This window comes from Loxodonta africana, chromosome 18, assembly GCF_030014295.1.
Source record: "Loxodonta africana isolate mLoxAfr1 chromosome 18, mLoxAfr1.hap2, whole genome shotgun sequence".
In the NCBI taxonomy this organism is placed as follows: domain Eukaryota; kingdom Metazoa; phylum Chordata; class Mammalia; order Proboscidea; family Elephantidae; genus Loxodonta; species Loxodonta africana.
In genome coordinates this window covers 3,834,154-3,845,831 of record NC_087359.1, presented here as the reverse complement: position 1 = coordinate 3,845,831, position 11,678 = coordinate 3,834,154, and the positions used below count along the sequence as shown (strand labels likewise).

Genomic DNA, 11,678 nt, shown 5'->3' with positions numbered 1-11,678 from the left:
TTAAAGGAGGGGATTGGACCCGAATGTACACACTACCACCAATTACCCTCGAGTTGACTCTAACTAGCCCAGGAGCCCTGGTGACAGTGGTTAAGAGCTTGGCTGCTAACCAAAAGGTTGGCAGTTCGAATCCAACAGCAGCTAGCTTCTTGGAAACCCACTGGGGCAGTTCTACTCTGTCCTACAGGGTCGCTATGAGTCGGAACCGACTGGACAGCAACAGGTTGCGTTTTTTTTGTTTGTTTGTTTTGTTTTTGGTTTAGTATAACTGAAATGAAAATACAGCAAGTGCTCCACTGGTCTCTCCCAGTCCTTCCTAACGTTTAGAAACCAGTAGACCCCGGTTGCAGGAAATGGAATATCAGGGGTTGGATGTGATACCGTCCGGAGATAGCTCTTTTCACTGCACCACCAGAAGAGCGACACAAAGACACGTTCGCAGCAAGGCCGCGCACAAGCTGGGAGCGCCTCTCCCGGCCTCCCGACCGAGCATGCGCGGGGTCGGAGTTACGCCGGGCGAAGGGAAGGTCGGCTGCCGCCACGCGCCCGCCGCAGCCAGTCCGGGCCGAGGGCTGAGCTGGAACGTTGTGACCGCACAGGGAGAGCACGGCGGGGAGGGGAGGGGCCCCGCGGACCGGCAGCGGGCTGCGCGGCGGCGGGCTGGCGCGCACGCGCCTGAGCGCGCGCCCGGTGGGGCGGGCCGGGATTCGGCGCTCTCACGCCCTTGGCCGCGGCCGGGCGCCGCTTTCCCTTCCGCTTCCGACGCGCGGTCGCCAAGCCGGTGTATGTGCGGGAATAACATGTCCGCCCCGCTACCCGCCATCGTGCCAGCCGCCCGGAAGGCCACCGCTGCGGTGAGTGGCGGCGGAGGCTCGGGCCCACTCGGCCTCTAGGGACTGCCCATTGCGCAGGGTCGCCTGCAGGCCGGTGGCGGTCCGCGGGAGGAGCGCCCCTCTTGCCCGGTGGACGGCCCCGGCCTGTGCTGAGTGGAGGAGCGCACTGGTCACTTCCGGGGTCGCCGCCGGGCTGGGGGATCAGGCCCCGCCCGGGTCTGGGGCCCCCTGCACTGCGAAGCGAGTGCGCCCTCGGAACCCCGGCCCCAACGCGGAGGGACAGGCGGCAGTTTGGGGGGGTGTCTGCCTTCGGGGTGCTCTGGAGCGTGTTTCTGCCTCCTTTGTGGTTGAGGCACGTCTAAGTGCATAGGAAGAGCCCGTTTTCTTTTCTTACCCTCTTGGCCTAAATTAAAGAAGTTGGAAGATTTAGTGTGTTGTGAAATCTGAGCTCCTCTTTTCGGGAGGAACTTTTTGTGAGAATCTCAAACCTAATTTATCCTCAGAGGTTCCTTTTTGTGATGGAAAAATTCTGCCTTGTATATGAGACTTAATACTTGATTTAATTTGGGGGAGAGAATTTTTTTCCCTTAGACTTTATTACTTTGCACTTCTCAATGGAACTTAATATTGCCAAAGCCCCAAATTAATTAAACTTAGGCATCACGGGGAGAGAAGTAAGTCATCACGGGGAGAGAAGTAAGTCATAGGGAGTATTTTTGCCATTTGAAGAGGTCTCTGGAAACCAGAATGGCGAGACTATGTCTCATATGCTTTGGACATGTTATCAGGAGGGATCAGTCCCTGGAGAAGGTCATCATGCTTGGTAAAATAGAAGGTCAGCGAAAAAGAGGAAAACCCTCAACTAGATGGTTTGACACAGTGGCTGCAACAGTGGGCTCAAGCATAACAATTGTGAGGATGGCCCAGGACCTAGCAGCGTTTTTTGTTGTTGTGCATGGGGTCGTTATGAGTCCCAACCGACTGGGGGGCACCTCAGGACAACAGCACCATGGAAACCCTGATGGAAAGTGGTTAAGAGCTAAGGCTGCTAACGTAAAGGTCAGCAGTTGAATACACCGGGCATTCCTTGGAAGTGCTATGAGGCAGTTCTACCCTGTCTTATAGGGTCGTTATGAGTTCGAATCCACTTGATGGCAGTGAGTTTTTTTTTTTTTTTTCAAAGAGGTCTACAGAGGTTAGTTGGAGCCCTGGTGGCACCGTAGTTAAGAGCTCAACTGCTAACCAAAAAGTCAGCAGTTCAAATCCACCAGCCGCTCCTTCGAAGTCCTATGGGGCAGCTCTACTCTGTCCTGCAGGGTCGCTATGAATCAGAATCGACCTGACAGCATTGGGTTTGGGTTTGGGTTTGTTATAGAGGTTAATTGACTTGCTGAGTAGTCTGTAATTCTGGAGTGGATTATAAAAGCCTTTATTATTTGTGTTACTCAAAGCTGCAGTGCAGAATATGGGTTTATGTAGGCATTGCTTGTTCTTAATATTTTTCTCCTCTGTTCTAGGTCATTTTCCTTCATGGATTGGGAGATACAGGGTAGGTACCATTATTAATAACAATAATTAAATGGTGGCTTGCAGCATTACTTAGGTGGTCATTTGTTAAATATCTAAGAACTCTAGGATTGTATTTTTCAGAGAAAGTGTGGTAATAGTGTTTCTTACAGTCCAATAATAAGGCACAATCTTTTCTTTTTTGAAAACTCTCAGCATTTTTCTTTCATCATCTTAAGTATGTCAATTTTCAACATCTTTTTTTGTAACATTAAGATTGCACAGTTCTTGTTGCATTGCTTTTGGGTATGGGACACCAGAGAAGGATGGAATGTTTGTAGAGGTGGTGTGCAATTGAGAGTTTACCAAAAGGAGTTAAAATTTTAGGGCAGGCTGAGGAGGAAGACTAATTCATTAGAGAAATAGTAGCAACATAAGGTGTATGGTATTGTGAATGAGAGCTTTAATGTGTGCTTAAAATGAAATTGAAGGGCAGGAGAAGCAAATCAGGATTTATTTACAGTCTTTTCAATTTATGTTGTACTAATTTTACATATGGGTCCTCGGGTCGTGCAGATGCATCATGCAGTTGGCTGTTAACTCAAAGGCTGGAGGTTCAAGTCCACCAGAGGTGCCTTGGAAGAAAGGCCTGGCAGTCTCTTCTGAAAAATGAGCCTTTTAGAACTCTTATGGAGCACAGCTCACTTCTGACACACATAGGGTCACCATGAGTCAATCTGGCAGTTTTAGATTCATGGGTCTTTTCTGTATCAAAATTTTTTTTTTAATTTAAATCAGTGGTCATTTGAAGCAGATAAAATATGAGTGTTATTACAAAATAGCAGAAGGGGAAGAAAACTGAAAAATTTGGTTGCTACTAAATAATCTTTCAAATGAGGGGTTGAGCTAGATTAGTTTTTACAAGTGATTCTCAGTATTCTGTAATGCCTACTTAGCAGAGATACATGACACACGCCATATCGTCTTGTATGGAGTTATCAGAATGGTTGCAGGGCTCTTTGGCGATCAGGTAGTCTTGTGAAAATGACAGACGTAATTTGCTGAATGGAACTTAAATAGCAGAACCTCTGTTTTATCACGAAACTCTCTTGATGTTGAGAGCCAGGGAGGATCTTGTTACCCTGTCACTTTCCAAATCAGGAGAGCTTCCAGGCCTGAAGAATCAGTCCAAGTGGAAGGAAGGTTCTCTGTGGACTTCCATTTTAGCCAAGTTCCATGGACTGAAGTTAAGAGTTCAGGCCAAAGTGAAAATGATGGAGAGAATGAATTAAGATCAGATTAAAAATACCAAGAATGTCAATGACGTCTTCACTAAGAATTAAGTTTATATCAAAAATTAAAGGCCTTCAGTTCTGCAAATACTTTGTGAGATGCCAATAAAGAAAAGCTAGCTCTAGATTTGTCCCACTAATACATGATAAAATTCAGAACTAACAAATTTTTTAAATACTTGTGGAAAAGTCGTTAAAGTATACTTACCAGGTTAACTTGGAGGATGATAGGAGTTAAGCATTAAGTTTGTTGGTAATAAAAATTGGCAGCTTCTGCTTTTTTCGTTCAGATTCATAACATAGAGAGCCAGCCAAGGAATGCTGTCAGGTAACGCAGGTTGTGCAGTCTGTGTGAGAAAAACCCGTCGCCATCGAGTCGATTCCAACTCATAGCGACCCTATAGGACAGAGTAGAACTGGCCCATGGGGTTTCCAAGGAGTGGCTGGTGGATTTGAACTGCCAACCTTTTGGGTTGCAGCCATACTCAACCACTTTGCCACCAGGGCATGAGAAAAGTGGTAGCCAAATAAGATTGCAAGACCCTGCATAATTCCACATTTTCTCAATTCTAATACGTCCGTTTCCTCTACATTTTTAGGTAATAAAATTGGTACTCATGTTACTTTGGGTTTACTGTGAAGATTTTTTTCCCCCCTTATAAAAAGCTGGTATTTTAATCAGTGATGTCTCTAAGATTATATATTAGGGTATAGGAAGTATGTGGCACATCCCCCCTTGAAGATTCACAGGATATACGTTAGCATTTTGCAAGCTCTGAAAAGTTCTGCAGAAAACAAACATCTGACCACCAATGTATTCTTATTTATAATATGTATTAATAAACTGTGAAACTGATATTTAAAGAAATGTGTTTTAGACCATACTGTATTGCTTGAGGCCACAGTTTTCTTTCTAAAACAAAAATAGCTTTTGTTATAATTATGATAATGTTAGTTTTTTTATGGTAAAAAAAATCAAAACGGAGATATATTTGAAAGTGAAAATCAGTTGAAATTCCACAAACCAGAGATAAGCATTATTTACCCTTCATAGCATTTTTTAAACTTTTTATTTTGAAATAATGTCAAATTTACAGAAGAGTTACAAAAATAATACAAATACCTCGATATACTTTACTTAGACTCAGTAACATAGAATATATGATACTGTTTTTTGCTGAACCCTTAAAGAGTAAAGGAGCCATGGTGGACAGTGGTTAAGAGCTTGGCTGCCAACCAAAAGGTCAGCAGCTAGAATCCACCCCCCGCTCCATGGAAACTGTACGGGGCAGTTGTACTCTGCCCTGTAGGGTTGCTTTGAATTGGAATCAATTCAACAGCAACAGATGGTGTTTTTGTTTTTTGACAGCAAAAGTTTTAGGTATCATGATTCTATACTTCCAAAATACTTCAGCATGTATCTTCTAAGAACAAAGAGAATATCTTAGATAACCACAGAACAATGATCAGATTCAAGAAACTTAACACTGATGTGTGTTGTCCCAATAGTGCCTTTTATCGTAGTCCTCTGCCTCTAATCCAGTTCCCAATCTCACACACTGCGTTTAGTTGTCATGTCTCTCTAGTCTCTTTTAATCTGGAATAACTTCTCAGCCTTTATTTGTCTTTCGTGACATTGATGTTTTTTGCAGAGGACAAGGGAGTCCCTTAATTTAGGTTTGTTTGATATTTCCTGATGATTAGATTCAGTTTATGCATTTCTGGTTACAAATATAAATGACATGTCCCACTTATTACATCACATCAAACCTTTTGGCCCGTTATTGTTGGTGCTAGCTTGGATCACTTGATTAAGGTGGTGGTCTTCCAAGTTTCTCTCCTCCAATTACTTTCCCTTTGTAATTAAAAAAGTATTTTGTGAGTCTGTAAAAAACAGGTAGATAGTTCCTCAAAAAGTTAAACAGACAACTCAACAAGCACAACGATAAATAGGCAATCCTGTAAAAAAACTGCAGAGGACTTCAATAAACGTTTCTCTAAAGAAGATATACAAATAGTAAGCCATAAAAAGATGCTCAACATCATTAGGCATTAGGTAAATGCAGATCAAAACCACAATGAAATATCTCTTCACACCCACTATTATAAAAAAAATATGGAAAGTAACAAGTGTTGGCAAGGATGTGGAGCAATGAGATTCCTCATCCATTGCTGGTGGGAATGAAAAATGATGCAGCCACTGGGGAAAACAATTTGACAGTTCTAAAAAGTTAAACATAGACGGACCATATGACCCAACTTCTGGGTTTATACCCCAGGGAATTGAAAGCAGGAACTCAGTTGTACGCCAGTGTTTGTTGCAGCATTATGAGTGAATAAACAAAATGTGAGATATACATACATTATAATATTAGCCATAAAGACAAGTTAAGTTCTGATACATGCTACAATATGGATGAACCTTGCAAATTGGTTAACTGAGATAAACCAGACACAAAAGGACAAATACATGATCTCACTTTTATGAAATGTCTAGAATAGGTTAATGTATAGAAACAAAGTAGATTAGTGGTTACCATGGGTTAGGGTAGGAGAGGAAATAGGAGAGTCATTGCTTAATGGGCTCTGAGTTTCTGTTCGGGGTGATGAGAACGTTTTAGAAATAGGAAGTGCTGATGGTTGCACAACATTGTGAATGTAACTAATGTCATCGAATTGTACACTTACAGTATAATTAAAACGACAACTTTATGTTATATGTATTTTACCACAATGGGGGAAAAAAAAAAAAGCAAATACCACCCATCAATTCCACTTCTAAGTATGTACCCAAAAGAATTGAAAGCAGGGACTCAAACAGATACCTGTACACCAGTGTTCATTGCAACCTTATTCATAAGATGAAGCCACTCAACAGATGAATGGATAAAATATGGTATATACACAAGACTATATTTTTCAGCCATAAAAATAAATGAGGTTATGATATGTGCTATGGTATGGATGGACCTTGAAAACATGCTGAGTGAAATAAGTTAGAGGCAAAAGGACAAGCATTGTCTGATTCTACTTACATGAAATAAGTAGAACAGGTAAATGCATAGAGACAAAAGTTTACCAGGAACTGGAGGTGGGGGGGAAATGGGAACTTATTACTTAAGGCGTACAGAGTTTCTGTTTGGGGGTGGTAAAAGATTTTAGAAATAGTGGTGATGGTTGACAACATTGTGAATGTAATTAATGTCTTTGAATTGTACATTTAAAACTGGTTTAAATGGCCAGTTTTGTGTTATATATGTTTTACTACAATAAAATGAAAAACAAAAATAATTTGTGGGGAGGAACTTGGGAGACTGTATATACCTGTTGCTCACCAGATTTTCACTCAGGCATCTCTTGATCCCTGCTTAAATCCATTATTACTGTGACGTGCTTTTTTTTTTAATTGAACTTCAGATGAAGGTTTACAGAACAAACTAGTTTCTCATCGAACAGTACACACATTGTTGCATGACACTGGTAACAACCCCATGACGTCAACACTCTCCCTTCTCAACCCTGGGTTCCCTATTACCAGCTGTCCTGTTCCCTCCTACCTTCCAGTCCCTGCCCCAGGGCTGGTGCGCCCCTTTAGTCTTGTTTTGTTCCATGGGACTGTACAATCTTTGACTGAAGGGTGAACCTCAGGAATGGCCTCATTACTGAGCTGAAAGGATGTCCGGGGGCCCTACCTTCAGCGTTTCTCCAGTCTCTGTCAGGCCAGCAAGTCTGTTCGTTCTTTTGGAGTTAGAATTTTGTTCATTTTTCTCCAGCTCTTCTGGGACCATCTGTTGTGATTTCTGTCAGAGCAGTCAGTGGTGGTAGCCGGGCACCGTCTAGTTGTACTGGACTCAATTTGGTGGAGGCCATGGTAGATATGGTCCATTAGTCCTTTGGACTAATCTTTCCCTTATGTCTTTAGTTTTCTTCATTCTTCCTTGCTCCGTAAGGGTTGAGACCAGTGGAGTATCTTAAATGGCTGTTTATAGGCTTTTAAGGCCCCGGACACTACCCACCAAAGTAGAATGTAGAACATTTTCTTTATAAACTGTGTTAATGTCAGTTGAGCTAGATGATCCCTGAGACCATGGTCCCCACAACCCTCAGCCCAGCCATTCGGTCCCTCAAGGAGCTTGGATGTGTCTGTGGAGCTCCCATGGCCTTGCCTTTTACAGGTTGTTCTGGCTTCCCCAGTATGGTGTAGTCTTACCCTTCACCAAAGTTACCACTTACCTTTTGTCTTTTAAGTGTTTTTCCATCCCCTCCCCTCCCTCGTAACTATCAAATATTGTTTCTTTTTGTATGTAAACCTTTTCATGAGTTTTTACAGTAGTGGTCTTGTATAATATTTGTCCTTTTGTGACTGACTTATTTCACTCAGCATAATTTCCCCAGATGCATCCATGTTATGAGATGCTTCACAGATTCATCGTTGTTCTTTAGCATTGCGTAATACTCCATTGTGTGTATGTACCACAGTTTGTTTATCCATTCATCCGTTGATGGGCATCTAGGTTGTTTCTGTCTTTTTTGCTATTATGAACAATGCTGCAGTGAACATGGGTGTACCTATATCTATTCGTGTGACAACTCTTACTTCTCTAGGATATATTTCTGGGAGTGGGATTCCTGGATCAAATGGTATTTCTATTTCTAGCTTTCTAAGGAAGCGCCATACCGTTTTCCAAAAAGGTTGTATCATTTTGCATTCCCACCAGCAGTGTGTAAGAGCTCTGATCTCCCCACATCCTCTCCAACATTTGTTATTTTCTGTTTTATTGATTCGTGCCAGTAATGCTGGGGCGAGATGGTATCTCATTGTGGTTTTGATTTGCATTCCTCTGATGGCTAGAGATCTTGCACATTTTCTCATGTGTCTGTTGGCTGCTTGAATGTCTTCTTTGGTGAAGTGTCTGTTCATTTTCTTTGGCTATTTTTTAAATTTGATTATTTGTCTTTTTGTTGTAGAGGTGTTGGATTTTCTTGTAGATTTTAGAGATTAGACCCTTGTCTGATTTGTAATAGCCAAAATTTTTTTTCCAGTCTGTAGTCTCTCTCCTGACGAGCATAAGTGTTTAATTTTTAGAAGATCCCATTTATCTACCTTATCTTCTTTATCTTCTGGAGCTTGTGTGTTGTTGGATGTGATTTGTATCCTCTTAATGCCATGTATTAGGGCCTCTACTGTTGATCCTATTTTCTCTTCTATGAACTTCATGGTTTTGGGCTTTATATTTAAGTCTTTGATCCACTTTGAGTTAGTTTTTGTATATGGTGTGAGATATGGGTCCTGTTTCATTTTTTTGCAGATGGACATCCAATTTTGCCAGTACCATTTGTTAAAAAAAAAAAAAACTGTCTTTTCCCAGTTGGGTGGACTTTGGGCCCTTGTTGATGATCAGGTGACCATAGGTGGATGGATTTACGTCTGGATATCAATTCTATTCCATTGGTCAATGTATCTGTCATTATAATTATACCAGTGCCAGGCTATTTTGACTACTGTAGCTATATAGTAGGTTCTGAGGTCAGGTAACGCGAGTCCTTCTACTTTATTCTTCTTCTTCAGTAGTGCTTTACTTATCCAGGGCTTCTTCCCTTTCCATATAAAGTTAATAATAAGTTTTTCCATCTCTTTAAAGAACGTTGTTGGTATTTGGATCGGTATTGCATTGCATTTGTAAATTGCTTTGGGTAGAATTGTCATTTTCACAATGTTGAGTCTACCTATCCATGAGCATGGTATGTTTTTCCATTTATGTAGATCTCCTTTGGTTTCTTGCAGTAGTGTTTTGTAGTTTTCTTTGTGTAGGTCTTTTACATCCCGGGTTAGATTTATTCCCAAGTATTTATATTTTTAGGGGCTCTTATAAATGGTATTGTTTTCTTGATTTCCTTTTCATCGTTATCTTTACTGGTGTGTAGGAATCCAACTGATTTTTTTATGTTTATCTTGTATCCTGCAACTCTGCTGAATCTTTCTGTTACTTCCAGTAGTTTTCTCATGGAGTCTTTTGGGTTTTCTAAGAAAAGTGTCATATCATCTGCCAATAGGGACAGTTTAACTTTTTCATTACCAATTTGAATGCCATTTGTTTCTTGCCTTATTGCTCTACCTAAGACCTCCAACACAGTCTTAAATAACAGTGGTAATAATGGGCATCCTTGTCTCGTTCCTGTTCTCGAGGGGAATGTTTTCAGCCTCTCTCCATTAAGAATGATGTTGGCAGTTGGTTTTGCATGTATGCCCTTTATTATGTTGAGGAATTTCCCTTCTATACCTGTTTTATTGAGAGTTTTTATCAGGAATGGGTGTTAGACTTTGTCGAATGCCTTTTCTGCATCGATCAAGATGATCATATGATTCTTTACTTTTATTTATGTGGTGGATTACGTTGATTGATTTTCTAATGTCGAACTGTCCTTGCACACCTGGTATGAATCCTACTTGGTCATGATGTATCATTTTTTTGATATGATGCTGAATTCTATTGGCTAGCATTTTATTGAGAATTCTGCATGCGATGTGATTTTCTAACTCTGACATACCTTTTGTGTTTATTAGTTTGTTCCTCCCCATTTATTTATGTATTTAGTATGGACTAATAAGAGTCTCACAACTGAACCAATAAGCAATATCATGGTAAATGGAGAAAATATTGAAGTTGTCTAGGATTTCACTTTACTTGGATCCACAGTCAATGCCCATGGAAGCAGCAGTCAGGAAATCAAACGACATATTGGACTGGGCAAATCTGCAAAAGATCTCTTTAAAGTGTTAAAAAGCAAAGATGTAACTTTGAGGACTAAGGTGTGTCTGACCCAAGCCATGGTGTTTTCAGTCACCTTATATGCATGTGAAAGCTGGACAATGAATAAGGAAAACTGAAGAATTACTGCCTTTGAATTACGGTGTCGGTGAAGAATATTGAATATACCATGAACTGCCGGAAGAATGAATAAGTCTGTCTTGGAAGAATTATAGCCAGAATGCTCCTTAGAAGCAAGGGTGGCGAGACTTCATCTCATGTACTTTGGACATGTTATCAGGAGAGACCAGCCCTGGAGAAGTACATCATGCTTGGTAAAGTAGAGGGTCAGCAAAAAAGAGGAAGACCCTCAATGAGATGGATTGACACAGTGGCTGCAACAATGGGCTCAAACATAATGGTGGTGAGAATGGCACAGGGCCAGGCAGTGTTTTGTTTTGTGTTTCATAGGATCGCTATGAGTTTTTGGTAATACATTTGAACTTTAAGGAATCTACTTAAAGCTCTTGTACTTTACCTACAATGGGCTGCAGCTTTTTTATTTTAACCCCCCTCCCCCCCAAAAATTTGTATATGTGTACGTATGTATATGGGTTACCAAAGGCCATAAAAAAAAAGAAAAAACAAACCCATTGCCATTGAGTTGATTCCTACTCTTAGCAACCCTATGAGAATACAAAAATCCAGCAGTATAGAGCCTTTTGATATGGAGAAAATAATAACTATATTAAGAACAATTCTCAAATTAACATACAGAACGTTTTATTTTATTTCTCTAAATCACCGTTGCCTTAAGTCTTTACTGCTCAGTGAACTTTATCAACTGGCTTTACTTTATGAAAATATAAGGGAGTACGGCTGCATCTACATTAGCCTCCCATAGTAAGTGAGGCTTGTAGTATACATAGTAATGTTTTGAGGAACCAAGTTGGACCTACTCTGTTTTGGACTCTAATAAAGAAGTGGCAGATTGTTTTATGTGTGATTTTTTTCATGGCTGTGCATTCCCAAAGCTGTAATTAGCCGAAATAATACCGTGATGGTAAGGGCTTGTTTAGTTATCCCTGAGGTCATTAGCCCAAATCCTGAAATAGAAAATACGGTAATGATATTATTGTGAAATTGAAAAAGGTAGAAACTGAAATGGCATACATAAAATGAGCATTGGCCATGACCAGGGAGAGAACATTTTATCACAGGACTCTACTGTTATTTTTCCGGGAATAGCAAATAGGTTTTATATTTAAAAGCCGCTTGGAGTACTGTGTTGAAAAGGC

At 40.9% G+C, this 11,678-nt stretch overlaps 1 protein-coding gene across 2 annotated transcripts in view; it reads left to right on the top strand.

Annotated features, from left to right (window-relative positions):
- Positions 1-701: 701 nt before the first annotated feature.
- The window catches only part of LYPLA1 (lysophospholipase 1), a 54,311-nt gene continuing 43,334 nt past the window's right edge, over positions 702-11,678 (top strand). Inside the window, exons 1-2 of one of the 2 annotated variants that reach the window (XM_064270416.1) lie at positions 702-854; positions 2,351-2,382. In XM_064270416.1, the coding sequence (XP_064126486.1) occupies positions 786-854; positions 2,351-2,382 (101 nt within the window). In that variant the 5' untranslated portion in view covers positions 702-785. The remainder of the gene's footprint in view (positions 855-2,350; positions 2,383-11,678) is intronic. The other variant, XM_064270415.1, reaches the window with a different exon arrangement.